General features: G+C 35.5%; 1 protein-coding gene across 3 annotated transcripts; it reads right to left on the reverse strand.

Moving 5' to 3' along the window:
* MYH1 (myosin heavy chain 1) lies at positions 1-27,846 on the reverse strand. 3 transcript variants are annotated; one of them, XM_049776757.1, is made up of 38 exons: positions 27,643-27,846; positions 27,404-27,547; positions 27,152-27,308; positions 24,176-24,203; positions 23,085-23,199; positions 22,901-22,993; positions 22,707-22,770; positions 21,853-21,951; positions 21,364-21,467; positions 21,066-21,204; positions 20,714-20,832; positions 20,460-20,609; positions 18,643-18,813; positions 17,642-17,924; positions 17,446-17,540; positions 14,860-14,947; positions 14,481-14,598; positions 14,100-14,223; positions 13,407-13,543; positions 13,059-13,314; positions 10,923-11,165; positions 10,664-10,840; positions 9,647-9,792; positions 9,453-9,543; positions 8,807-9,196; positions 6,995-7,121; positions 6,368-6,486; positions 5,824-6,020; positions 4,787-4,970; positions 4,375-4,540; positions 4,156-4,280; positions 3,467-3,775; positions 3,177-3,380; positions 2,736-2,861; positions 2,476-2,646; positions 2,167-2,271; positions 1,962-2,057; positions 1-153 (listed from the first exon to the last, which is right to left on the reverse strand). In XM_049776757.1, exons 1-38 carry the CDS (start codon positions 27,844-27,846, stop codon positions 1-3), a joined length of 5,817 nt encoding a protein of 1,938 aa, XP_049632714.1. The 3 variants fall into 3 exon arrangements, with proteins under 3 accessions (XP_049632714.1, XP_049632713.1, XP_049632712.1); XM_049776756.1 differs by having other exon boundaries at positions 17,446-17,517; positions 17,616-17,924; XM_049776755.1 differs by having other exon boundaries at positions 17,446-17,519; positions 17,612-17,924.
* Positions 27,847-27,958: the final 112 nt, after the last annotated feature.

Genomic DNA, 27,958 nt, shown 5'->3' on the forward strand with positions numbered 1-27,958 from the left:
TTACTCTTCACTTATAATTTTTGTGTGAACTTCCCGGCTCTTCACACGTAATTTGTTGACCTGGGACTCAGCAATGTCAGCTCTTTCCTCAGCCTCCTCCAGTTCATGCTGGATCTTGCGGAACTTTGCAAGATTGACATTGGATTGTTCCTCCTGAAAATGAATGGAAATACACATTTGAGGAAAAAGTTTCAAAATTTCTATATTTTTAGATCAATGTGTCTTAAATATATTTTTATTTAAAAATTCTTGGCCTTTGACTATAGTGAGGATAAGAATAGAAATAGAATGGAGGAGAAGAAAGACAGGTGTGAAATAACATGGGATGGAGTTAAGGGGTTAAGGAATGATTGGTAAGGTTAAGAATGGACAGAACTAAATATCTAAACCATGGTAGTCAACACCACTGAATCATGAGATCTAGACTTAAAAAGATGCCTGTTATATTGGGCAAGAGATGATGGAATTATGGGATGGACTCCGGGAACATTGGTGGGGGGAGTTTGACACTGGTGGTGGGAATCATGTGAAACAGTGTATATCTAAAACTTAATAAATTAACTTTGTAATAACACTCTTTAAATACAAAATTTTAAATGAGAACACCATATTTTGTATAGTTTTATAGCCTATTCACACCTCTCATCCTGAAAATGAAAACAGATCTCCAAAATATGCTGAAATGATATATATTTTATATAAAATGTATAGCCATGAGTATAAATTTTTGTAGCCTCACTTTATAAATTAAATAGAAGTAAATTGTTTTCAAGTGCTATCTTTTAATCTGTGGCATTTTAAAGGTATAGATTTTGAAGTATGTAGAGAAATAAGATAAACTAGAATGCCAAGAATATAGAACATAACAAGCCTTCTTTATATCCAGAATTAATATGTAACTACTACTTAATACCTTCATATATTTATAATGTTATTTCAATAAACATTTCCAAAAACAATTTCAATTTCTTTCAGAACCAGTAAAGAAATTCATCCCTTTATTTAGTGTGCTATGCTATATATTGAGTTAATCAAACCATGGCTTTGATATTTCTCAAATTTCTAGTAAAATCTTGCTAGTGTATCTTGCAGTTTTTAATCCACAATATACCCCATGCCACGATAGCTTGAAAAAGCCTTCTAAAATATCTCCTTGTACCTATCTGGTTATTTGAAAACCCATTCTCCATGTAATAACCATAATATATTTGTGGAGGCGGAAGATTATGGTTTGTTAAGCAGAGCTTAGAGGGCCCTAGGAAATACTTGATCAATTGGGCCAGATGCTTCAGTGCTAGGGCCTGAGGATACTTAGATATTAGCTGTACTCAGGGTTCAAAAATATGAATCAGGGCATAATTGATCCAGCTTAAAATTCTCCAATGGCTTCTCACTGACCCAATGTACTTAGAGTAAAATAGAACCTTTTAAATAATGAGTATTTGCTCTTTCCAGCCATCCACAGGAGGTTTAATAATTCACTTGGCTATTTGGGTCCAGGATGCAATGATACATGAATTGGGTGGTGTGGATGGGAGGCATAGGTGCTCAGGTGGTCATAGGGATACTAGGGATGAAATGCAATTTCTTTATTATTTTGTGCCAGTTCTCTGGCTCTCAAATTCAAATTTCTTACCCATAATTAAAAAGACTGATTTGTTTCCAGTCTAGCTATCCACACATCTATTTATCTATTTATCTCTTCTCTGTTCTTTTTGTTTCTTGAACCAGATTTTTTCTATTTAAAACTTTGTTTGCTTCTCCCTTCCGTAGAAAATTGCCTAGAAAAATTTCTACTCAACAACTGGTTGATTTTTTTTTTTTAGACATAAAACTCTTAATGAATTGTTTTCCTTTGATCTTTCCTCATCTCACCATTACTTTCCTGTTTAATCCTGTTACCTATTGACTTGGAAATACCTCCAACTGGAAGTTACCAATTCAAGGGACTCTGCACTTACCGCTTCTTCAGCTTGTCTCTTGTAAGCTTTCACCTTTGCTTGCAGTTTATCCACAAGATCCTGGAGTCTGAGTACATTCTTGCGGTCTTCCTCTGTCTGAAATAATATTTTAAGATTAATTTCTAGAATCTACAAATATGATTACATTTTGTTATTACAAAGGCCCTTATCCTGAAATAAAGACCAAGATAGGCCATTTTCTTACTTGGTAAGTGAGTTCCTTTACTCTTCTCTCATGTTTGCGCAGACCCTTGACAGTTTCAACGTTACGCTTCTGTTCATTTTCAACTTCCGCTTCAAGTTCACGTACCTGAAAGAAGACAGACATTTTAAAAATTGCCTCTTTCATGAACTTTTGGGCAGCAAGAAAGAGTTCTTACATTACTTTCTGAGTAACCCTACAACTTTTAACAGAAGAAGTATACAAACTGGCTAATTGTATTGGAATAACATGGGACCATGCTGATTTAATAAGCTTATGATAGTAAATAAAAATAGATACAGAGAAACTCACTCTGGCCTCCAATTTCTGGATCTGCTTCTTGCCACCCTTCAGGGCCAGCTGCTCAGCCTCATCCAGTCGGTGCTGTAGGTCCTTCACTGTCTGCTCCAGGTTCTTCTTCATCCTCTCAAGGTGGGCACTGGTGTCCTGTTCCTTCTTCAGCTCCTCCGCCATCATGGCAGCCTAGACAGCAACAAAGTAAAGTCAGATGAGCGCTAGGATACAGAACTCAAGATCCAAGTTTGATCTTCCCTGTGCTCCCCTCTGCTCACGTCAGTGATGGCCTTCTTGGCTTTCTCCTCTGCATTGCGGGCTTCTTGGACAATGTCCTCCATCTCTCCCTGGATTTGGGAAATGTCTGTCTCCAGCTTCTTTTTGGTATTGATCAGACTGGTGTTCTGGTGAAATATAAAATTTTAAATATTAAATACATCATAATAAAATATGTATGCCTGATATTATAATAAGTTTATAAACTACTACATTACATGGTACCACTCTTTGTTTTATAAAAACTTATAAACTGGCTATATTTATAAACATAACTAACAATACAGAGGTTACAATTCAGAAAACACAAATATTATTAATACACAATATTAAATTTTATTCCCATAAAATACTATAAATAAATGTATAGAAAAATGCTAGGATCTGGACAAGACTTCATTCTTATTATTTTATATATTTTACTATTATATTATTATTATCACCTGCGTGTGCAAGAGCTGGACACGTTCACTGGCATCCAAGAGTTCTTGTTCTGCAATTTTCCTGCTCCTCTCCGTTTGTTCCAAGGTGGCCCGCAGCTCCTCAATTTCAGCCTGAAGCAGGTTAGCTCTACGCTCTACCATGGCCAATTGTTCCTTTAGGTCCTCCTGGCCCCGGAGAGCATCATCCAGGTGGATCTGTGTGTCCTGTGGAATAAATGATTATTAAGACATTTTGTTTGTAGGTCTGCATTAACCCAACATCTCTGAGATCATCTCTCCAACCCACTGACCTTGAGGATGCCTTGGGTATTCCTGTAGTTCCTTAGGGCCTCTGCAGCCATGCGGTTAGAGTGATTCAACTGAATTTCCATTTCATTGAGGTCTCCCTCCATCTTCTTCTTAATCCTGATGGCATCATTCCTGCTCCTGATCTCAGCATCCAGTGTGCTCTGCATAGACTCCACCACTCTAATGTGGTTTCTCTTTAGCTGATCAATTTCTTCATCCTTCTCAGCGATTTTCCGATCAATTTCTGACTTGACTTGGTTCAACTCCAGCTGGATGCGCAGAATCTTTCCCTCTTCATGTTCAAGAGAGGCCTTAATAGCAGCAAGGGTGACATTATGAGAATGGATATGTGTTGTAGGAATAAAAATGAGGCAGAAATGAGGTACTAATTTTGTGCTGCTATACCATACAATATCTTTTGTTAGAGAAATTTCTAGAACAAAATATTCTTTTTAGTTTGACACAATTTAATTTCCTCAACTAGATCATGTTTATAAATACAGGAATAATATTTATCTTTTTCAATATGTTTATCTCTATCCATGATAAAAATATATCACTTGAATATTTAGTTCTCAATTTTTAATCTTTTGTAAACAAAGAAAAATTTTTCCTCTTGATTCACAAATTCTTGCATGCAGTAGATCATACTTTCTCTTGCAATTGCATTAGATTTTATAATAGATGTTACCTCTGCTTCCTCTAAAGCAGACTGGAGTTCAGACTTTTCTTGCTCAATTTGCTTCTTAATTTTTTCTAGCTCGTGGATACGTTTCCCTCCTTCTGCAATCTGTTCTGTGAGGTCAGATATCTCCTCTATTGATTAAAAAAATATAAACAAATTACTGTTATGAATAAAAACATTCTTTTCCCCCTAATTTTTATTTAAGAAAAGATAATACAATCTTACGTTGCAAGTTCTTATTTTCTCTCTTTAAGGTTTCAAGATGGTCTAAGGATTCCTCATATGCATTTTTAATCTTGAATAGCTCTGTGCTGAGGGACCGTGACTCCTTTTGGGAAGCTTCAAGTTCAGCATGAGTCTCTTCATATTTCTGTTTCCATTCTGCCAGGACCTAAGGACCAGAAATTAGGGAGAAAGTTGAAAGGGATGAAAGACATCTGTATCAGCAAGTACCAAACAAAGGTGATTTGATCTGATATTGAAATAATTGACCATGGGAAGAGTAGAAACCACAAGTCATCCCCTGGTTCCCTAAGAAATCCATGGAGGAGGAACCACTGATAAGATAATAGCTTTCATATGATTAGAATATGCACAGTGGTGGTATTAGACTAACTTCAAAGTGGGTATAACTTGCCTTATCAAAGTTCCTTTGTTTTTTGTCGAGGGCTGCACAAGCTGCGTTTGTTCTTTCTACATCAATCATAAGGTCCTCCACTTCATTCTGGAGCCGTTGCTTGGTCTTTTCCAATGAAGCACATTTGGCGTTCACAGCTTCTACGTGTTCCTCAGCATCTTGTAGACGCTGAGCCAACTTCTTCCTAGGTAATTCAACCGTGACAATAGAAATATATGAATATAAGTTAACTTTGCTATTTAAAATGTGCTTCAGACAGTGATTTCATGGTCCTTTCCTTAACACTTTCTTTGCTAGTCAACCTTCTTTGCTGATACTCAAAATCAGTTGCCGACCAACCAAATACTGAAAAAGAAAAACCCTCAATTTAAAAATTTCTATGCTTCTGACTTTGAGGTTATCCATACTTACCCAAGATGTGCTTGAAGACATTTTATTCCTCTTTTATATAATATTATTTATCAGATATTATCTTATACCCACTAAATTTTGATTTCCATATTATAAAGTCTGTAACTTACTAATGTATATATTTTGTATGCCTTAACACATGTTAAATACCTAGCTGCTTTATAAACTGACTAAAATAAGCATATTTGATTTTTGTCTACTTTTTCCCCAGATTTTCTGTATTAATTTAATAAAATATGATTTTCTAAAACAATATAGATATTTTTGTTGAGAGATTCATAGCACAGAATAGATGCTAAGACATTAAACCAAAACTAAACCAACATTTTTGGAATAAGAGGGAACATGATGCAGAAGAGTACTGTTAAACTAGCTAGACCAGTTTAGTCAGAATGGTATGCCTTTTTTTAAATAAAAAATAGTTACTCAGCTTTCTCCTGTCTTATACAATTTCTCTCAATCATTTAGCTTATTTTTTCCTGGAAAACTGAGTATATTTATTTTTGTCCCTGGGTTGTATTCATGTATGCCTTTTTCTTTTTAGAGAAGAAATAGATGTTTATATGTCCATATATGCTCTTAGATTATTAACAGAAAGTTACATTTTTATTAAGTCTAAAACATACTTGGCCTCCTCCAGCTCCTCTGTGCGCTGAATGGCATCTGTCTCATACTTGGTCCTCCACTGGGCAACCTCACTATTGGCCTTGGACATTGCCCTCTGTAGTTCAGCCTTGGCTTCTTGTTCCTCCTCATACTGTTCACGTAGCAAGTCACAGTCATGACGAGAGGACTGCAGTGCATGGGCCAGGGCACTTTTGGCCTGATTACAAAGAGATTAACAACTGAATTTTATTTCTTTAAGAAGTGTACATGGTAGGAAGCTTGCCACAAATAGTGGAACAGTAAACTGAAGACATTAGTGATGAAAAACATTCATAGTTGAAGGGTAGTATACATTATAAGACTGAAACTCAAACATTAACAACTTTGTAATAACATTTAAATAAAAAAAAACAAGTGTTATCTTTAAAGTTTCTAAACTCCTATTGACCACCAAAAAGAATTTTTCAAACAAGTACAAAACAGTGTTCAAGCAAGTACAAAACAAACAAACAAACAAACAAGCAAAAAGCATAATAACAGCAAGCAACAATAAGTAGGGGTTACCTTAATCTCCTCTTCAAGCTGCCTTTTCAGTTCCTCTATTTGTTGTGTAAATGCTTGTTTGCCCCTTGAGAGCTGAGAAACTAATGAATCCTTTTCATCAAGCTGGCGTGAATATTCACCTATAAAAACAAAATTATGAATTCAATTCCACTAGGAAACTAAAGGTCTATATTAATATTTGGAATAGTTTGTAGGGCCATTTCACAAAGTAGAAATGAATACTTTATGATATATGATATTTATATTATCTATTCTATCTATTCTATATTTTATATGATAACATATAACATATGTTATATTATAAGGCATATTTTATATAACATTTTGATTAAAGTGAAATTTGCTTTAAAAATTATAAAAAGCAGAAAGACTATTAACAATAAAACAAAGAAAGAAGAAGGAAATATGGAGGAAAAATAAAGGGAAGAACGAAAGAAAAGGAAAAAAAGGAAGGACAGTAGGAAAGAAGGAGGGACAGGAAGAAGAAAGAAAAACAAGTCAGTGGTCAACATTGTCTTCATGTTAGAGGGTATCTCTCAGGTAAGTAATCTTGAATCATAAATAATTCAGAATCTTTCAGAAAATTGAGCATCAATGACAAATTTTTTACTTAAGTAAATGGCCTACCTGACTCTGTCTGTAGGCGTCCTCTCTGAGCAGTCAGGTCATTGATCAATCGCTGTTGCTCTTCTTCCTTCGTCTTAAGTTCACTCACTTGGTCTTCTAGGGTACGGCACATCTTTTCAAGGTTTCCCTGTATTAAAAATGTGATTAGAATAAAAAAATGTCAAGCATTTAACATTTAGTGTTTACTAAGCTGTTTATCAGTGGCAGGATATTGAGACATTATTCTAATCATAAGATTCTTTAAAAGAAAACAAATATTCATCATGGGGACTCGACTTAGACCTCATGTGATCAAACATAGATCATTAAATCCAAAACTCCAGATCCCAACCTTAGAACTGGCACAGTTCCTGCAGCAGCGTCAGGAGGTAACAACACCCCCCCAGGGGGGGTGTAGTTCCTAACACCACTCTGGTACCAACTTGCCCAGGGTAGGTTCATAAGATATCCTGTTGACAAGGAAACAGCAACAACTTGATCTAAGGGCAAGTTGGCCTACCTCATCACCTAATGGTGAGATGAAATCAGAAGACACATCCCCCTTTGAACTATGCAAAAACCAAGATCACTAAATACAGAAGACTGACTACAACAACTGTGAATGAGCAGAACATCTGGAACCATAAAAACTCAATCCTAGACTTTGTCCTAGGATCTTTGAAAAAAAACCAAGATCTCTAATTACAGACTGACTGACTTTGACAACCACAACTGAGCAGAACAATTCCTGGCACCATGAAGAAACATATTGGGATCTGACAATGAACATATCCAGAGCCTATAATCATGACAGTATGCTTCAATGATGGAGACACCCTGGATCTCTTAGGCCAAGGGAATTTCCTTTCTAATTTCTTCAATATTTATTCTGCCTATGCAAAAACAAACAAAAAAGACAACCCCCAAATAAACTCCAAAAAACCCTTGCCACACCAGACCTCCCTCTTAATTTTTTTTAATATTTTGTTTTTCTTTTTTATTTCTTTTTCTTTTCTCTTATTTTAAATTTATATTTATAGCTTCTAGACAGGGCTTCCTGTCCACTTTCTTCACCTTCTTTATTTTTTTATTAATAGAACCATAGAACATGAATCATCTTGTTCTGCCTCATATATCTATGTCTTCCTACAAATTGAGAAGAAAAGGTGGTTAGTACCAGGTGCAAAGCAGTCTCATGACCATTGAATGGAAATTACAAAATGATCAGATCTAAATATCAACACAAAGTCAAGGGCAAAAGAATCAAAAGACCCAAAATACAACCAGCTTTACACAAAAGGGACCTATTACACTAGCAGTCCAGGGGGCTAAAGGTGGAGGTATGGGATGCATATTGGGAACAATGGTAGAGGGAAGTCAACACTGGTAATGGGAATTGCCCTAATTCACTGCCACTATGTACCTTAAATATAACTTTGAAAGACAGCTAATTCACATTGGTCTCAGTAAAAATTATTTAAAAAAAAAAAGAAAACAAAAATTCTATACATTTAAATAAAAGCACATACCATTCTGGTATTTTCATATTTATATATTTGAGAAAATATTTTTATCACCTGAATTATTTTGCCCGTCTCTCCCACTAGTGTCCAGGTTTATACTATATCATATTTAGGGGTCTCAAACCATACAACATTTTGTGACCCTGCCCTAAAGGAATCTTTTTTTGCTTTGTTTTGTTTTAGTTGCTTGGGTCACACCCCCAATGTTCAAGGCTTACTACTGACTTTGCATTCAAGGATCACCCTTGCCAGATAATGATTCTTCAAAGGCTCACACATACCTATCTTAGGTCTTAAAACAAGATGGTACCTTAGCTTTGGAGACGGTATCCATGTTACTAGCAAGGTCATCAATCTCCATCTTCATCTCACTCTTCTCCTTCTCCAGTTTCTGTTTGACCCTCTGCAGGTTGTCTATCTGCTCCCCAAGCTCAGCCACACTGTCCGCATGCTTCTTTCTCAAGGTGGCTGCAGTGGCCTCATGTTGCAGGGTGGCTTCCTCCAGGTCTCTGCGCATTTTCTGGAACTCAGCTTCCCGCTTCTTGTTCATCTCAATCTGGGCTGAAGTTGCCCCTCCAGCCTCTTCCAGTCGCTCACTGATCTCCTCCAGTTCCCGTGAGAGGTCGGAGCGCTGCTTCTCGGCTTTAGCCCTGGAAGCCCTCTCTGCCTCGATTTCCTCCTCCAACTCCTCAATGCGGGCCTAAGAATGTCAGGACAAAGTTAATGTGAATACTTAGTACAACTGGCCTGGTTTTGTCTCAAAAGCTGACCAAGGTTTGATCCCCAACATTATAAATGGTCCCCTGTGCCCCTCAAGAGAGGATCTCTGACCAGATTGCTAGAAGTCCTAAGTACAGCCTGGTGTCGCCCCCAAACAAAGCAAATCAAAATTAATGCGAATTAATAGATATTTTTATTGTCTTAATGCTTAGAAAAAGACGATGATTATTATGTACCTGTAACTCCTTGATCTTCTTCTGCAGCTGCATGCCAAGAGCCTGCTCATCTTCAATCTTGCTTTGCAAATTGCTCATTTCAAACTCTTTTCTGTTAGAAAAGCATTTTAAATTAGTCATAGGAATATATATATATATATATATATAAATATATATAGCAATTTCCCAGCAAAATTTTGGCCCTTGATCCTTACTTTTTAAGCTTTTCATCAAGCTGCTGTTTGTCGTTCTCTACATCCATTGTGGATTCTTGGGCCAATTTTAGGTCACCTTCTAATTTCCTCTTTGCTCTTTCAAGATCCATTCGAATTTTCTTTTCTTGTTCCAATGATCCTTCAAGCTAATTCATAAAGATAGATTTTTGTAATGATAATAATACCTTTTGATCTGAGTGAATTTATACATTTAATTCATATATAATTTTTCAAATTGTTTTATTCTTTTTGCTTTTACTATATCTATTCTTGTCAGAAAATTATTTTTCTTCTGTGAATTAGAAAAATTTTGTTTTATTTATTCCAATCTGCTTCTTAGTTATCTAATCCAAGTAAGTATCATTTAAATGTAAGGTGCCAGGGCCTGCGAGGTAGCACAGCAGTAGAGCCTTTGACTTGCACGTGTTGACCTAGGATGAACTGCAGTTCGAACCCTTGGTGTCCCAAATGGTCCCCCAAGCCAGGAGCGATTTCTGAACTCATAGCCAGGAGTAACCCCTGAGCGTCACTGGGTGTTGCCCAAAAACAAACGAACAAAAAAAAATGTCTTCCTTACTAGACCTGTACTGTGGATTAATTAGAAGATATCAACTAAGTGTAATGTCAAATTAATATCCTATGATTCTTATTTGAAATCTTATTTTCCTACAAGGAGAAACTTATGAATCATTACTGCTTCTTTGTACTCATTAGATTCCCTGCTTAAACCATCATTCCTCTACTGTATCTTCCCATAGATTTTCATTTTTCCAGCTAATTTTTTCTTGCTGAACATACTAGCCTTCTTTCCTCCTAATTCTTCATATCTATTATGTATAACTGTTTTGGAGTTGTTAGATGATTTACTTCTGGGTGTTCATTCCAGTCCTTGTAGCTGGGATGAGAGATGATTTCCTATACTACTTTTTTGAAAATACTTGAAAGGCACTCATTATATAATAAGAATGCAAAATTGAACTGAACAACAAAACATTATTTACATAATATTAGACTTACATCATCAACTTGCTGCTCAAGCTTGATTTTGGCTTTTGTCAGAGTGTTGACTTTGTCCTCTTCTGCTTGCAGGTCATCTAGGGTCTGCTGGTGAGCTTCTTGGAGGGCCTTCTTCTCTTTTGTCAACTTTGCAATGGTTTCATCCAGACCTGCCATCTCTTCTGTGAGGTTTTTTACCTTAAAAAATAAATTATCTATTCAATAAAAATTGTTACTATAGTAGAAATTTTTTATTGGTTTATCATAATATGATTCATGCCTTATTTTCTGTGGCATGTTTCTCCTTTTCCACTTTGGCCAGTGTAAGTTCAAGATCATCTATATCTTTCTTCAGTTCTGAACACTCATCTTCCAGTTTCCTTTTCTTTGCAGTCAACTCAGCATTAATCTCTTCTTCATCCTCAGCTCTCTCTGTCACCTCTTTGATTTTGGCCTCTAGCTGGATTTTGGTCTTGATCAGTTGATCACATCTTTCCTCTGCATCAGCCAAGGAATCAGCTTCCTGAGTAGAACAATAAGACACTTAAAATTTCGTTTTCTGGTGATATTTCCATATTTAAAAAAATCTTGAAATAAAACAATATTAAGATCTTAAGATTTTAAAATCTTAGGTTAGTTTTTTTAGCTTTTTGTTATTTATAAATGTTAATGAACACTTACTTTGATACTAAAATTTTTTAAAGAAAAAATTAAAGCAATATTCCTGGTAAAAACAAAGTGCAGTATTATCATATTTAGTAATAATGGGATTCCAGACATACAACCCAAAAATATGGCATCTTGACTATTGAATGAATATGTCAAACTGAAAAAGTTTGAGAGGTAAGAAATTTATAAATTAAACTTTCTAGTATACCTTTTTCATTATTCACTAAAACAAATATTTGATTCCCCTATGAAAGGTAATGTTCCTCTATCAGAAGAAAGTAACACAATATTTTCACTAGAGACTTAGAATTTGGGAGTGAGAAAAATATAAATGCAAATATATTAAAAATAACCTTTCTCTCCTTAGCTATTACTTGACCATTGACTATTCCAGATCAAAACTATTGTTTTATTATTTTACAAATTTATTATTAATTTATTAATTTTTCAAAAAAATTTTTCTTATTTTTCAGCTATTTTATTCATTTATAAAAGTTTCTTTGGGGGGCGAAGTTTTGGTCACATCTGGTGACGCTCAGGGGTTACTCTTGGCTATGTGCTCAGTAATCTCTCCTGGTTTAGGAGTGATATGGGACGCGGGGGGGTCAAAATGCGGTCCGTCCTAGGCTAGCATTGGCAAGGCAGATGCCTTACAGTTCCGCCCACCGCTTTGGCCCCAATTCACTTAAAAAAGTTTCAATATACATGTAAAAATTCAATGACATGCTCCTTTTCTCCTGTTAATATATTGTTGTCACTTTAATTTACAGATATATTTAAAGACCCTAAGAGGTCAAAACATTTTCATAAAAATATTAACTTTAAAGAAATTAAAGGGAAGGCATGTTACAGTGAGTGACTCAGAGCTGAAGAAAACACCTGAAGAAATTTGGGTACTTGAACATGTTAAAGACTATTTTGAGAGAAAGAGTTGTGTTTTACATAAAAAGAAATAGGACTTAGAATATAGTTTCTATATGTATTTTAGCAGGAAATATGGCAGCAAATCAAAGTACTTGAAATTCTTAAAATATGTAGTAACATATAACTAATAAAACTATTGTATAACTAATAAAATATTTATTATCAAATTTCTGGATAGTTATGTGTACTTCAGAATAAGAAAGTGAGTTTGATTTCTTATATCATGTATGCAAATTAACATAATTATAGAAAGCAATGTCTTCATTCTATTTTTTTGCAATGACTAGAGTTTTCAAATATTGTAATTAATAGTAAAGTTTCCAGAAGGCTATAGATATAAATAAAATTTATAATGGCTGAGGCTGGAGAGAGAGTACAAGCGTTTACTGCATAACAACCAAGTTTTATCCTCCACACCCCAAATAACACCAAGAATAATCCCCAAATACAGACATGAAAGTAACACCTGTGAGCCAGGGAAGCCCTCTGAAGAAAAACAAATTCATATTTGTTTTACTTTGATATATTTATATCACAATCTTGTCCATTTTAAATATTATTTATTTCTCACTGCTGTTATTTGCATTTTAGTATGGAGAATATCAGAGTGAAGATTACCCTTTTCTCCTTCCACATTGTACTTAATAAAAAACAACAAAAATTGTTTTGATGTATGTTACTTTTATCAATTGCATATTGTGTATAACGCATGTTATAGTGTTTATTTAAGAAGTGTGCATTAGGAAAGATTGATAATTGACCCCTGTAAGGAGGAATCTGTCAGTTTGCTACTAGAGGGCAACCAATAAATTCTGACACTCACAGATTGCACTTGGAGTTGCAAGTCGTTTTTCTCTTGCATCAGAGCTACCATTTTTTCTTCTAGCTCTTTTCTTTTGGCCTCAGCTTTTGCAAGATTTTCTTTGGCTTTTTCAAATTCTTCCTTCATGTTGGCCATCTCCTTCTCTGTCTCTGCACTCTTAAGAAGGGGCTTGATTTTGAAGTATAATTTCATCCAGGGCCAGTGCTTTACATTCATGAAGGCACGAACATTGTACTGGATGCAGAAAATGGACTCTCTGTGATCGAAAAAAAAAATTAAAATCAGGTTTTACTAAGGTCATAAAATAAATATAACTAAAATTTCTAGGATGATAAAGTTTATTTATACCTTCTCTCCACCATCTTTTGGTATTCCACTCTTGCCAAATACCCTCTGCACATGGCTTGGGTTCGTGTAATAAGTTGGGCTAACTTTTCATCTCTCATCTCCTCTAGGAGTCCCAGAAGACCAGCTTTGAAAAAGACCTGTGAGGATGATATCACTTATATGTGGTATTTAGAATAATTGCATGAAGGAATGCAGTGACTTATATGGAAGTCATCATTTAGAACACTCTTGGTCCTAGAGTATAGTGAAAAGGAAAGAAATTGAGTGAAGGAAGAGAAAGAGAGTGAAATTATGGGGCCAAGGGCCAATGGGACTCAGATGCATTGGTGGTGTTAAGAAAGGACAGAACTAAATATTCAAGTCATATATTCAATAACATTGAGACTATGAGACCCAAACTTTAACAATGAAATTTAAAAGATGCCTATTATGATGGTAGGCTGGAGTGGGTGCTAGTGATATGGGATGGACTCTGGGAACATTGGTGGAGGGAGATTGATACTGATGGTGGGATTGGTGCTGAAACATTGTATTTCTAAAATTCAACTATGAATAAACTTGTAAATCATTATGCTTTAAATTAAAATTGTTTTAAAAGAAAAAAGACCTGTGAGTGAATAGAGTTGATATTTGGAAACTTTGCATAAATTTTAAAGTATAGAATAATGCCAAGTAGATTTTAGGGATTATTACCTTTGTGTGACCAAATTTGTACTGTGTGTGATCGATGTCAATGGAGCCAAGGAGCTTTTCAGAAGCCTTCTTGCTATCAATGAATTGTCCTTCAGGTATTGCACTTGCATTTAATACCTTGTATCTGTTTAAGTCAAGAAAATAAATTATTTTGCTATAGTCATTTAAAAGAACTCTTATTGTCTTGCTACAGAAATAATATGAATCATAATCATTTATTTTCTATATATATTCAAAGGTTATCAAACTTTAGTATGTCAATATGTAATCTGTTAGCATTACTTTTTTCTATATTAGTAGAAGGCACAAAGCAGTTTCACTAAAAAAATCAAAATAAAAGACATGGGTTTCTTAAAATAATTTGCTTCAAGAAAGTCATACCTCTGCTTAAAGTCTGCATAAAGAATTCTGCTTGGGAATCCCTTTCTGCAAATACGAATACCTTCTAGCACACCATTACACCTCAGCTGGTGAAGGACAAGTTCATGTTCCATGGCCCCTAAAAGGAAAAGTGTGTTTGCTTTATTTCAAAATCTAAAGAAAATCATGGACCAGAGCAATAGTACAATGTGTATGACACTTTTCTTGCTTGCACTTGACCCCAGGTTCAATTCCCCAGCAACCTGATACAGAAGTGATTCCTGAGCATAGATCCAATATAACACTAGAGCATCCCTGTGCTTGGCCCAAACCCCCAATAACAGAAATACAATCTAAAGCAAATGAACTGGAACTTGTCTGAATATTAGATGTGTCTTACCAGGAGTCTTGGTTTCATTGGGGATAAGGCAGCGTACAAAGTGGGGATGAGTGCTTCTTAGATTTGTCATCAGTTTGTTCAAATTCTCCTGTGGTGATTTAACCATATGAACATTTGGTTTAAATTCAAAGTTTTATATAGGTGTGATCATCAACATAACCTATGTCATAATTTGTGGCATTGGAATAATTCTGATTTAATTGAATTAGTCAAGTTATTTCTTTGAAATGTGGAGCTTTCCAATTTCCACTAACTTTTCTAAAAGATATTATATATGTTCATTTGAAAAAATTTGCTAGACATTGAGGTAGTCATTACATTTCCTAGCAGTATGACATATTAAACATATGAAATTACTTTACTTCTACTCATTAAACATATGCAATTACTTTATTCCTACTCAATCATTTTTGTTGCAGTTGTTGTTGTTTTGCTGTTGTTTTGGGCAACACTTTGTGGAGCTCAGGACTTCTGGATTTGTGTTCTGGAGAAGCCCAGAAGATCATATAGACTGCTAGGTATTGATGCAAGGCAAGTGCCCTGCACACTGTTCTATCTTTCCAGTTTCTACTTTTAATCTTTTGCCTAAATCAATGTCTCCCGCCATGTCTCTATTTTCATTCTTTATTTGACTATCTATTGTTTCAGGTTATCACATGTATTTTGTCATAGTTACAGAATTATGCTCTCCTGCTTGTTCAAGAATAAGTGGTATTTGATTATCAATACTAAGAAAAATATATTCATATCAATAGATGCAGAGAAAGCATCTAGAAAGACAAGATCTAGCACCAATTCTCAACAAAAGGGGAGTGGAAGGAACTTTCCTCAAAGCCATTTATCACATGCCCTCAGAAAAATATAATCAATGGTGAAAAACTGTAAGCCTTCAACACCACTCCTATTTAACATAGTACATGCTATAGCAATTAGGCAAGCAAGGATAGAAAGGACTTCCAAAGATGTCAAATTCTCATATTTTACAGATGACATGATAATATAATTAAAAAGAGTCCTAAAGGGCAGAAGCGGTGGCGCAGTGGTAAGGTGTTTGCCTTGCGCGCCTGACCTAGGACCAACCCTGGTTAGATACCCTGGCGTCCCATATGGTCCCTCAAGCCAAGAGCGATTTCTGAGCACATAGCCAGGAGTAACCCAGAGGGTCACCAGGTGTGGCCGACGAAAACAAACAAACAAAAAAGAGCCCTAAAGACTACATAAAATGCTTCTAAAAATAATAGACTTGTAAAGTGACTGGCTATAAACCAGCCAACAATACTGGACTCATGAGGGCAATACAAACACAAACACATGTAAAAAAGGCTCTCAAGGGTTGACACTGAAATATTGTATTTCTAAAACTAAACTATGAAAATCGATGTGCTTTAAATATTTTTAAAAGAATCTAGATTTGAAAATAAATTTGCTTTTTCACAAACTATCATTTTTCTTTTTACACTTTCATATATAATAACTTAAAAAACACTGTCCATATAGCAGCATGCTGCTTAACTTCATGTTTTCTTACTGCTGAGTAGTATTTCATTGTGGATATGTACCATATTTCTTTATTCACTCATCTATTCTTGGTCACTTGGGTTGTTTCCAGATTTTGGCAAATATGAACGGTGTTGCAATGAGCATAAGACTTCAAATGTCATTTCTGCATTGTGCTTTTGGGTCCTTGGCTTATTCCAAGAAGTGGTTTTGCTGGATTAGATAGCAGTGAATGAGGGTCTCTTTCTCCCCATTAATACCAGTCTTTTTTGCTGTTATGCTCTTTGTTGTGTTCTAGTATCTCTGGAGTGACCTCTGTCCTCCATTATTTCACATCTGTTTTTCTCTCCATTTATTCTACTTCTTTTCTTCTCTAGACAAGCCTCATTCAAACTATTGTATTCCCTTATGCAGTTATTCTAAACACCACATATCAGTGATACTATATCTGGTTTCGTTGTTACATATTTTTAACTCAGCTTCCATCTATCATTCATCTTTCAAAAGCTACTCATTTACATTCTATTATAAGAAACACCTGAGCACCTATCTAATTTGAAGGATCTGAAGAATGAAGAAAAGCTCACATTTTGCTTTCCCTTATACTAATGGAAACTTTTGGGTGTTAAATGAGATCATTTCCCAGATCTAAAATTGAAATTTACCCTCTGTACTGACTTTTGCAATTCACTCTCATCCCTCTTGTATTTTTTTTATATACTGAGGAGTCTATTTAAACCCAAACCTAGCATTCAGAGTTACCAGTATTAACTGTCTTATCTTCCTTAGTTGTATACAACTCTTATAACATAATGCCCCTTTTCCTACACGGTAAGTAAAAGTTAAATTCCTTAGTTATTATTTTCTCTTAAAGAGGAAAAGAAGGGGCCAGGAAGGTGGCACTAGAGGTAAGGTTTCTGCCTTGCAAGTGCTAGCATAGGATGGACGCAGTTCGATCCCCCGGCGTCCCATATGGTCCCCACAAGCCAGGAGCGATTTCTGAGTGCATAGCCAGGAGTAACCCCTGAGCGTCAAACGGGTGTGGCCCAAAAACCAAATAAAAAAAAAAAGAAGAAAAGAAGTCTGTACCCTGAAGAGAGCAGACACAGTCTGGAAAGAGGAACCCTTCTTCTTAGCTCCTTTTTTTCCACCACCACCAGACTCTGAGGAAATAAATGTGCAATTATCACAGTAAGGCTTTATTCATGTACTTTTAATATAAAAGTAATATATATATATTTAATAAAAAAATTACCTGCTTCAGCAGCTGCTGCTGCCCCAGAGAAGAGGTATGCCAAAGTTTTCATTGGTGACTTCTGGTACAGCCCAAGAACAGTCTCATTCAGGGGGTCCTTGTTCTTGTCCAACCAACCAGCAATGTTGTAGTCCACAGTGCCAGCATAATGGACCAGCGAGAAGTGGGCCTCAGCCTTGCCTTTGGCAGGTTTGGGCTTCTGGAAATTGTTGGACTTTCCAAGATGCTGCTCATACAGCTTGTTCTTGAAGGAGGTGTCAGTGGCCTTGGGGAACATGCACTCCTCTTCCAGGATGGAGAAGATGCCCATAGGCTAAAAGTAGGAAAAGTAACAAATGTTTTTTAAATTTTTCTCGCTTGTCAAAATAATATGTAACATTATAATTCTGAGTAAATTTATCTATTAAATAGTTAATGAAAGTTCATTTCTTAAGGTGTATTATGTTCAAAAATACTTAGTGAGCTCTCATTTAGATCTAAGTATTATATGATGGAGAGTAGGATAAATGAAGCATGTTCTCTTTGGAGATTTGTGTCTTTGTCCAAAGACTTTAGAGCAATCTGTCTCCAAACATAACTTACAAAAACACTATCAGAATAACCTAATAAAAATGTAAATTCTCTTGTTTTACCCCATACTTTTAAAGTGTGATACTGGAAAGATCTGTATGACTGAAATTATAGGACAGACATAAAGCTCTATGTTTGACATTTCAAACATAAATTTTAAGGACAAATTTTAAAGATTGATGAAAAATTTTTAAGTGCCAATAATGGAATTACAAAGAAATAAGTAAAAATTTCTGTAATGCTCATTTATAAAGAATGATAATAAAGAGACAGAAAAGAAAGAAAGAGCGAAAGAAAGAAGAAAGAGAAAAAGAAAGTAAAAGAAAAAAAGAGAAAGAAAGAAAAAGAAAAGAGAGGGAGGGAAGTAGAGAGGAAGGGAAGAGGGAGGAAGGGAGGAAGGGAGGAGAAAGGAGAGAAGGAGGAAGGAAGAGAGGAAGGGAGGGAAGAAGTCATAAAAGAACCTTTTCAATGAGCTCAATGCAGGCAGCCAGGTCCATCCCAAAGTCAATGAACTCCCATTCAATGCCTTCCTTCTTGTATTCCTCCTGCTCCAGCACGAACATGTGGTGGTTGAAAAACTGTTGCAGTTTCTCATTGGTGAAGTTGATACACAGCTGCTCCAGGCTGTTGAACTAATGGACAACACAAAGTAAACAACATCTTCTAATAAAAACTTCGCTTCTCTTTTTCTTCCCCACAATTTAAATTGTTTTAAAGTGTATCAAATGTAATATATAACCAGAGGAATAACTTAGAAATTATAAAAGAGGATTTTCTTAGTGGCTAAATTAAATGCCCTTCATCCTGCCTGGAATAGGTCCCTTCCTTCTTGTATATCGTTTTTTGCTGCTGGCAGTAAAGAAGAATCAACACTTGGAAAAAGCAAGAATAAATATGCTCTCATAGTAAAACAAATGCTTATTTTCTATGATATTTATTTTGTGGTTGGAAGTTTCTTAGTAATTATGTTTGCTACATCTGAGCAATGCCTGTGTTCTGATAGTCACAATATGAGTACATATTAATAGTTAAATTTTGTTCAATATTTTGTTCAATATTTTATAATTCTAGACAGCATTAAATTATGTGTATGAATTTTGCCTTTAATCTTTATAATCACTCTCCTTTATAACACGATTCCCTATTTCAGAGATGAATTATCATTCATTGAAGTGAACTAAATTAAGGGGTATGACCGGTATAACACTAGAATCAGTGTTTACAATCACTTCCAGGAATTAAGGAGATATAATATCTCCTGCATTATTCTATATTCTTCTATACTATTCTATACACCTAGATACAAACAAAATCTTTAGTTATTTTCTAGTAATGAAGAAGGGAATAAATTGGAAAGGACTGAAGGAATTTCTTGTGGGATGATAAATAGGATGGGTTTCTTGAGGGTTATGGAAATTTCCTGAAATTTTTATTGCACATATTTGTGAAATTATATAAACCACTAATATATAAATTGTAGGTGCGATATATAATAATAAATAATTCTGATTAAAATGCTCAAAGATTGAAGCTTTATACCATTATCAGTTATTTTATTTGAAAAATGAATAGATGGCTCTTCCTCTTTTGACTTGGTACAAGGAAAAATACTTTATCTGTTTTCAATTAACCTTGGGAACTTATTGAAATAATCTTGTACCTAAATCTCAGAAAATCACACTGAGTTTCTATTATCCCTCTTATTAAAAATATGTCAAATTGTAAATTTGACTCATAAAATTTCAAGATAGAGGTGTTAGAAAAACTTCTATAACATTTTTTCTTAAAGTAGAATTTAATTTCCCAGGCAGATTTATTCATATTTCTTTACGATTTTATTTCCATTCTCTTTATATGAACTTGTCAGGACACCTAGGACTCAGAAACTATTTCTTTAACCATGTTACCATGATTGTCCTGATCAACTTCCTTATGGTTAATTTGAGTGCTGAATAGGTGCTTTGAACTTGTGTTTCAGACTTTAAATACTTAAGTTTTTAATACCTAAGATAGTCTAGGTCATTTACTTACAAGTCTTGGTTGAATTAATTTAAAGCTAGATCACATGCTATGCCTATTATTCAAATTTATTTAGATAGGAATTTCAGAGGGGAAGCTTAATCCTGTTGCATCTCATCTACAAGATCATGCCTTTTCACAAACTTTTTCTTTTTATGTATATCTATTTTGCATATAGTGCTGCTATTTTTCATAAACCTTTCCAATACTGCTGACATCATTAAGATTTTCAAATACTTCTGCTACAGACTCTGCTTACATCAAAGATCTCAAAGCCTGCGATGTCCAAGACCCCAATGAAGTACTGTCTGGGTTGCTTGGTGTCCAGTTGCTGATTGATGCGGGTGACCATCCACAGGAACATCTTCTCATACATGGCTTTGGCCAGAGCACCCACTGAGTTGTATACCTTCATGGACAGAGCAATGTAATGATGGTATTAATAAAGATGTGTTGTTTGTTGCTATTAAAAAAATCTGTGATATGTGTAATTTATTGAGGTTGTGCACTTACCTGCTGCACAGTCTGGCCTTTGGTGACATATTCATTGCCAACCTTGACTCTGGGGTAGCATAGAGCTTTGAGAAGATCAGCAGAGTTCAGGCTCTGGAGATAGGCTGCTTTATCAGCAACTGAAAGAAACATAATTTATATACTAACAATGACCTACTTGTGCCCTATAATTTATAATGGTAGAGTAATATGTGAATAACATTTTAGGAAAGTCTGTGCCTGGGGGTGGGAATGCTTATCAGAAGCTTTGTCAATGGTTAGTTCTTAACCTAGAAGAGTTAAGATTGGAATGGGGTTAGTCCCCCAACACCATTTTGTCCCATTAAATGTAGATTGAGTTTTTATTCTTTACCTTCGGTGCCATCTGGCTCAGCTTGCTCCTCTCGCTGCTTCTGCTTAAATTTCATGTTTCCATAGTGCATCACAGCCCCTGTGAGCTTATAGATGGATACTCTTTCATCAGATGTAAATCCAAGAATGTCAATGGCACTCTATTGGAAAGATGACACAATTAAAACAGAATACAGAACATACATCTAGGAGAATTTATAATATATCCATAAATTTATAGCTTGCTCAGAACTACAACTTCAGTAAATGTTATTCCCATACATAACAGAGTTTTAAAAATTACTCCAGATGTAACTTACATCTGTGGCCATTAGCTCTTCTTGGTCATCAATGCTGGGGACTGTAATCTCTCCTTGACTGACAAAGGCATAATCGTAAGGGTTAGTGGTGATCAGGAGCATCTCTGGGAAAAGAGAATTCAGGACGCATGTTTTATATTAGATGTTGTTAGAAAACTAATTAATATCTAGCTTATAAATTTAAGCTTTCTCTTTTGGAAAAATATAGTGACTATAGTCAAAAGCGCTTGGTAAACTCAGTTCCTTGCCCAGCTGTGTTCATGCTGGCCTAATTCAAGCATGCCTTTTAGCTCAGAGATTGTTCAGAGTGCTACAGTACTGCTTTACCCAGATGTGCTTGGGATCTACAGCCAAATATGCTCTGGGGACTCAGGACTACTATCATCAATGTGAAGGCATATCATGGGGAGATAAGGATCAACTTAAGATACAGACATGTACTCAATTACTTAAATTATCTCCCCACACTAAAAGTAAAGTCTTTCTTACCAATTAGATCAGGCTTCTTGTTGGACATAATTTGATAAAAAATATGGTAGCTTCTTTCTGCCTTCAACTGGAAAGTAACTCTAGACTTCTCCAGAAGATCTAGAGTGAAAAACAGATATTGAATTAGGAATGGCAGGAGGACCTGGGGTGATATTTTTGTGTTTGGTTTCTGGGACTCAAAAACAGAAATGCTTAAGGCTTACTCCTAGCTCTGGGATTAGTTCTGGCCTGATATCATATAGTATTGCAGGGATTTAATCCAGATTGACCACGTGTAAGGAAAAATATTTATTACCACTCCTGCCTCCTTAATAATTTTGCTATTGGAATCTTTATCTAAATCTCATTTACTGTTTTGTAAATGAGATTTTGGTTTATCATTCCAAAGAGACCATAAAGGTCTTTTTAAAACCAACTGAAGTGACTGATAATACATTTAAAAGTAAACTAACTTCAAGACTGAGACATTCAATATTTGAAAGAACAGATCCTTGGTTTTGGAATAAAATTGATTTTTATTAACCTTCCCACAAAGATCACTGTTTAGGGTAGTGTGGCACAAAGAGCAATATTTATTGAGTCTAAGAAAAATACTCAAATATAGTTAACCTACTTACTCTTTGAAAATGTAAAATTTGTTTTAAGATGCTGAAATATTTAAGAAAAATACAATGCTTTCTGGAAATTCCTACACAATCATCAACTCATGACCAAAGTGGATAAATGCACTGTGAACCATGTAGGTTTTATGAGCATGCTTCACAATAGACTGGTTTTCCAACTCCAGAATCAAAAGATAGTTAAAAATCTTTCTTCTCACTATAATTTATTTATTCATGGGTCCTATCACTCACATGTTTCAATATCAGCAGATGCTAATTTTCCTGTGGTACCAAAGTGGATTCTGATGAATTTACCCTGGAAGTAAAAAAAGATGTTGAATACAAAAATGAATACAGAGAAATATAAGATTTAAAAAATAACCAAATATGCTTTATCTGACATTTAAAAATGGGTAGATAAAATCCTTCTGTTAGCAGACACTTACAAATCGAGAAGAGTTGTCATTCCTCACAGTCTTGGCATTGCCAAAGGCCTCCAGAAGAGGATTGGCACTGATGATTTGATCTTCCAGAGTCCCCTGCAAAGGCAAGATCAGTTGTCACATATTGGGCTTCAGATTCCCTGAGAGTCTCTACAGCACTGATTCTTAATTGCTCTATCAGACCCACCTGCATTTTGCCAGAGGGAGCCTCCTCCTTCTTCTTATCCCCAGTAACTGCAATTGTTGCAAAGTACTGGATGACACGCTTGGTGTTCACAGTCTTCCCTGCACCAGATTCTCCACTGTTCAGTTATCATTAAACATGTAATAAATAATGTGAAAATGAAACCACTTCCATCATCATCATTTTATAACTTTGATTTGGGGCCTCTCCCAAAGAGACTTAGGACTTATACTGGGTTCTATGTTCAGGGATTACTCCCGGTAAACTTGAGTAAGTAAATAGGGTGCTGTAGGTTGAGCCCAGGTTGGTTGCTTGGTCACTACCTGCTGTACTATTGCTCCAGCCTTAGGATTTTTCACATTGTACGATTACCTTTATTTATTTAAATTCCCCAGATATTTCTCTCATTCCTAAATATAGTGCATAATTTATGCTGCGTTGCACTGGTAAAAAGTAGAAATAAGTATTCATTACTTATATGTGTATCTTGGTAATATAAATGTTTCAGACTCTCTTGTAAGTGCTGAGGTCTGGGTTTAAGGACCCCAATAGACACAGGGCCTTTACTCAAAAATTATAATAAATTAGAAAACTAATTTAAAAAGTCTTTAGGAAAAAGTCTTTTGAACTACATACATGGCCCAAGTTCCTTTAAACTAATGGAAAATCATTCCTCAAATAAACCTTAAAAATAGACTACATTCCCAAAAGTTCTTTTGCCAGAAGGTAATATGGTCCCCACCCCTGTCCTGTTCTGTTTTTGTTGTTGTTTTCATGCCAGAAGACATTTTATATCACTTACTCCCAGGTAAGTTATATGTAACTTTAAAGACCAGACTAACAAATATTATATTATTCACTACTCCAGTTCTTAAAATTTTTAAAAACTTAAAAAAAAATTTAAGTGTCCTGTGTAACTCTAAAGACTGAACTAGCAAATATTGTTAGGTGGTTTTTTTGTTGTTGTTGGTAGTCCAGTACTTAAAATTACACAGGACTTTAAAGTTATACAGGGTATTTTCATTCAGATTTTAATAGTATGTTATTTTTCTAATAAATATAAAATGCAAATTTCTCAGAATAGCAATACATACGTGATCAAGATAGACTGGTTCTCTCGATCTAGAAGAAAAACAATCACATTCTGTAAGAATTATACAAAAAATCTTTCTAGTTTTTCTAGAACAGGATATTTTGTTCATTTGTTTATTTTATAGAGGCCATATCTGATGGTGCTGGGGCTACTAGGACACATAAAATGCTGGGGAAAATACTTTGAAATCTTTACATAAACTAACATATACAATGGCATTTACGCTATCTTCCAAGCCCCAAATTATCTTTTAATATAGTGTTTTAAAAGAATTTGCTAAATAGTATATGTCATATAACTTTATTTTTAATTGTAGAAAAGAAAACATGGTTTTGCATGTTTTAAATTCTTTAAAGGTTCTATAGGAAGTATGTCCAAGTACTAAATACACAACAGTAATTTTTAAATCTAGCTATATTTTCTATATCTATCATATTACATTTAAATATAAATGTATGAAAAAATAATGAATATGACTACAATGAATAGTTTAAGTATTTAGACTAATTAAATAATAGGCTAAAATAATAGTAATCAAGCTAGAATTGAGTTTATTGTAGTCACTTGTTTAGTTTGTTTTTTGGACCATGCCTGGTGACGCTCAAGAGTTATTCCTGGCTATGCACTCAGAAATTGCCCTGGCTTGGGGGACCATATGGGATTCCGGGGGATTAGACCTTGCAAAGCAAACACCCTACTGCCTGTGCTACTGTTCTGGCCCTTTGAAGTCACTTTAACGATGATGTGTCATAACTTCCCCAATTCTTATTGTGCCTATGCAAAAAACAAAAAACAACCAACCAAACAAAACCCCACAAAGCTTTCCACACCAGACCTTCTTTTTTTTATTTTTCTTTTTCTTTCTTGTTGTGGTTTTGGTGATGTGGTGATGATTTCTTTTTTTTTTTTTTTTTTGGCTGCTGCTGCTGTTGTTTGTCATTGCCTGTGTTTTTGTTTTTTTTTTCTTTTCTTTTTTTCCTTTCTTAGTCTGAACTGATATATATAGTCTTTAGATGGATCCCTAGCTTTATTTTTCCTTTTTTTCCTTCTTTCTTTTCTTTTTCCAACAGAACCACAGAATTTGAATCATCTTGTTTTCTCTTATAACTTGAAGAGGAAAAATAATGGATGGTACCAGGAACAACTCAAGTTGTATGGACATTGAGTGGAAATAAAATATAAAAAAATAATCAGACTCTAGGCTGGAGCAGTGATGCAAGTGGTAAGGCATCTGCCGTGTGCACGCTAGCCTAGGATGGACTGAGGTTTGATCCCTCGGCGACCCTTATGGTCCCCCAAGCCAGGAGTAATTTCTGAGTGCATATTCAGGAGTAAACCCTGAGCATTACCAGGTGTGGCCGAAACCCCTGAGCATTACCAGGTGTGGCCGAAAAACAAACAAACAAAAAAATCAGTCTTAAGCACCTAACCCAAGTCAACGACACCAAAATAGATACCCAATCTACAGCAAGCTATACACAAAACATACATCTTACACTAGCAGTCTAAGGGGCAAAGTGGGGAGGTATGGGATACATACAAAGTGGTAACAGAGTTGGAGGAAGGACAACACTGGTGGTGGGAATGGCCTTAATTCTTTGTCACTATGTACCTTAAATATTACTGCAAAAGACTTGTAATTCACTTTGATCACATTAAGGTTATTTTTTTAAAAAAAGCAGCATAACATCAAAAGTCATTTTTCATGATGTCTGCTAAAATTTAGATTTTTTAAAGAAGTCAATTTTTGAGGTGGGGGTGGGGACACACCTGGTGGCACTCAGGGATTACTCCTGGCTCTGTGCTCAGAAATCACTCCTGGCTGGCTCGGGGGACCATATGGGATGCCAGGGATTAAAGTCGGGTCCGTCCTGGATTGGCCACATGCAAGGCAAATGCCCTACCACTGTGTTTCCTTTCCAGCCCCAAGAAGTCAAAATTTTAAAGAAATTATTATTATTTTTTAAAGAAATTAATTGACCTTTGAAAGGAAAAATGTCTCTGTCCTATATCTACAAATTACACTTGTAATTATGATTGAACATTCTTAACTTTCCAATGTGTCAAAATTTGAATTTTATTCAAAAACCTTTTAAAGGGGTCTGCTCATATGCATATGGTCCCCAAATATAAAAGAAGAAAACAATTTTAGGTGGTACCTATAACTTTAAAGAAATAGCATTTCTAAAGGTCATTAGAGATAATATCATTTTTGTTGATATCTAATCAACAAAAAATGTAGTCAATAAAAAGATTGAACACTTTTTCATTTTTATACAAATTTGTTGATAAGTTGTTATTTAATTATTTAACATTTATTTTATTACTTAAATGTGGGGGTTTTGTTTTTGGGCCCCACTCAGCAGCACTTAGGGGTTACTTCAGGCTCTGCACTTAGGAATCACCTGGCAGGCTCATTGACAATATGAATTGCTGAGGATTGAACCCATGTTGGCTTGTGCAAGGCAAACACCCTGCAGGGGTCTCAAACTCAATTTACCTGGGGGCCGCAGGAAGCAAAGTCGGGGTGATCCTTGAGTGCAAAGTCAGTAGTAAGCCTTGAACATTGGGGGGTGTGACCCAAACAACTAAAACAAAACAAAACAAAACAAAAAAGATTCCTCTAGGGCAGGGCCACAAAATGTTGTACGGAGGGCCCCAAACGGCCCGCGGGCCGCGAGTTTGAGACCCCTGCTACTGTGCCATCACTCTGGCCCATTAAATGTGTTTTTAAACATGAGCTTTTGAGCAAGGAAACTAAAAAAGAATTGGGATGAACTAAGTATTATTTGGTAGCACAGAATGAGAAGTGGGTTTTAACCAGCTTTGGCAATTTCTACTTCTGTGATTTATTCATCTCTTTCAAACAATCAAAGCACAGGATTAAATTATTTCTCAGGATGTTTTCAACTTTGACATTTTGTAATTATAAAAAAAATGATTTGCATGTAAGTAGTTGAACTGTTGAATCACTCACCAGTCAGCATGAACTGATAGGCATTGTCAGAGATGGAGAAGATGTGGGGTGGGGCCTCCTGTCGCTTTTTGCCTCTGTAGGCAGCCACCACCTCTGCATTATACACAGGCAACCACTTATAGGGGTTAACTGTGACACAGAACAAGCCTGAGTATGTCTGAAGCAGAAAGAGAAGCAAAGAATATATATATTTAATACACAAAGTTTTCTCATTTCAGCGCTATTAATTATCATGAGAAGGCCAGGACTCACATAGATCATCCAGGCTGCATAACGCTCTTTGAGGTTATATAGAACAGCAGGTTCATGTAAGTGAGTCATCATGGCCATATCTTCAATCTTGTCATATTTGGGAGGGTTCATAGGGTAGACTTGGTCATCTTTTACTGTTACAGTCTGTCAGGTTCAACAAGAGAGAACAGGCAAAAAAATAATTGTAAACTTACCTAACAAAAAGTAAAGAACAATTTTACTTTAGATGCTTTACTCACAGTTCCACCTTCAGTCTTGACTGTCACCTTCCCTGATTCTCTGCTTTGCACTGTAGCTTTCACAAAAGACTCTTTAGCATCCACCACAAAAACTGATGACTTGGCATCAAAGGGCTTGTTCTGGGCCTCAATACGCTCCTTTTCAGATTTTCGGAGGTAAGGAGCAGCCTCCCCAAAAACAGCCATCTCAGCATCAGAGCTCATGGCTGCAAGTTATTGATGGTAAGTTGGTCAAGGATCCTGCAGGCAGAAAATATATAGCAATTCAGAAACTTCAGGGTCAGAGAGATAGTACAGTAGGTAGGATAGATGCTTT

Source organism: Suncus etruscus, chromosome 7 (genome assembly GCF_024139225.1).
Source record: "Suncus etruscus isolate mSunEtr1 chromosome 7, mSunEtr1.pri.cur, whole genome shotgun sequence".
Lineage (NCBI taxonomy): Eukaryota > Metazoa > Chordata > Mammalia > Eulipotyphla > Soricidae > Suncus > Suncus etruscus.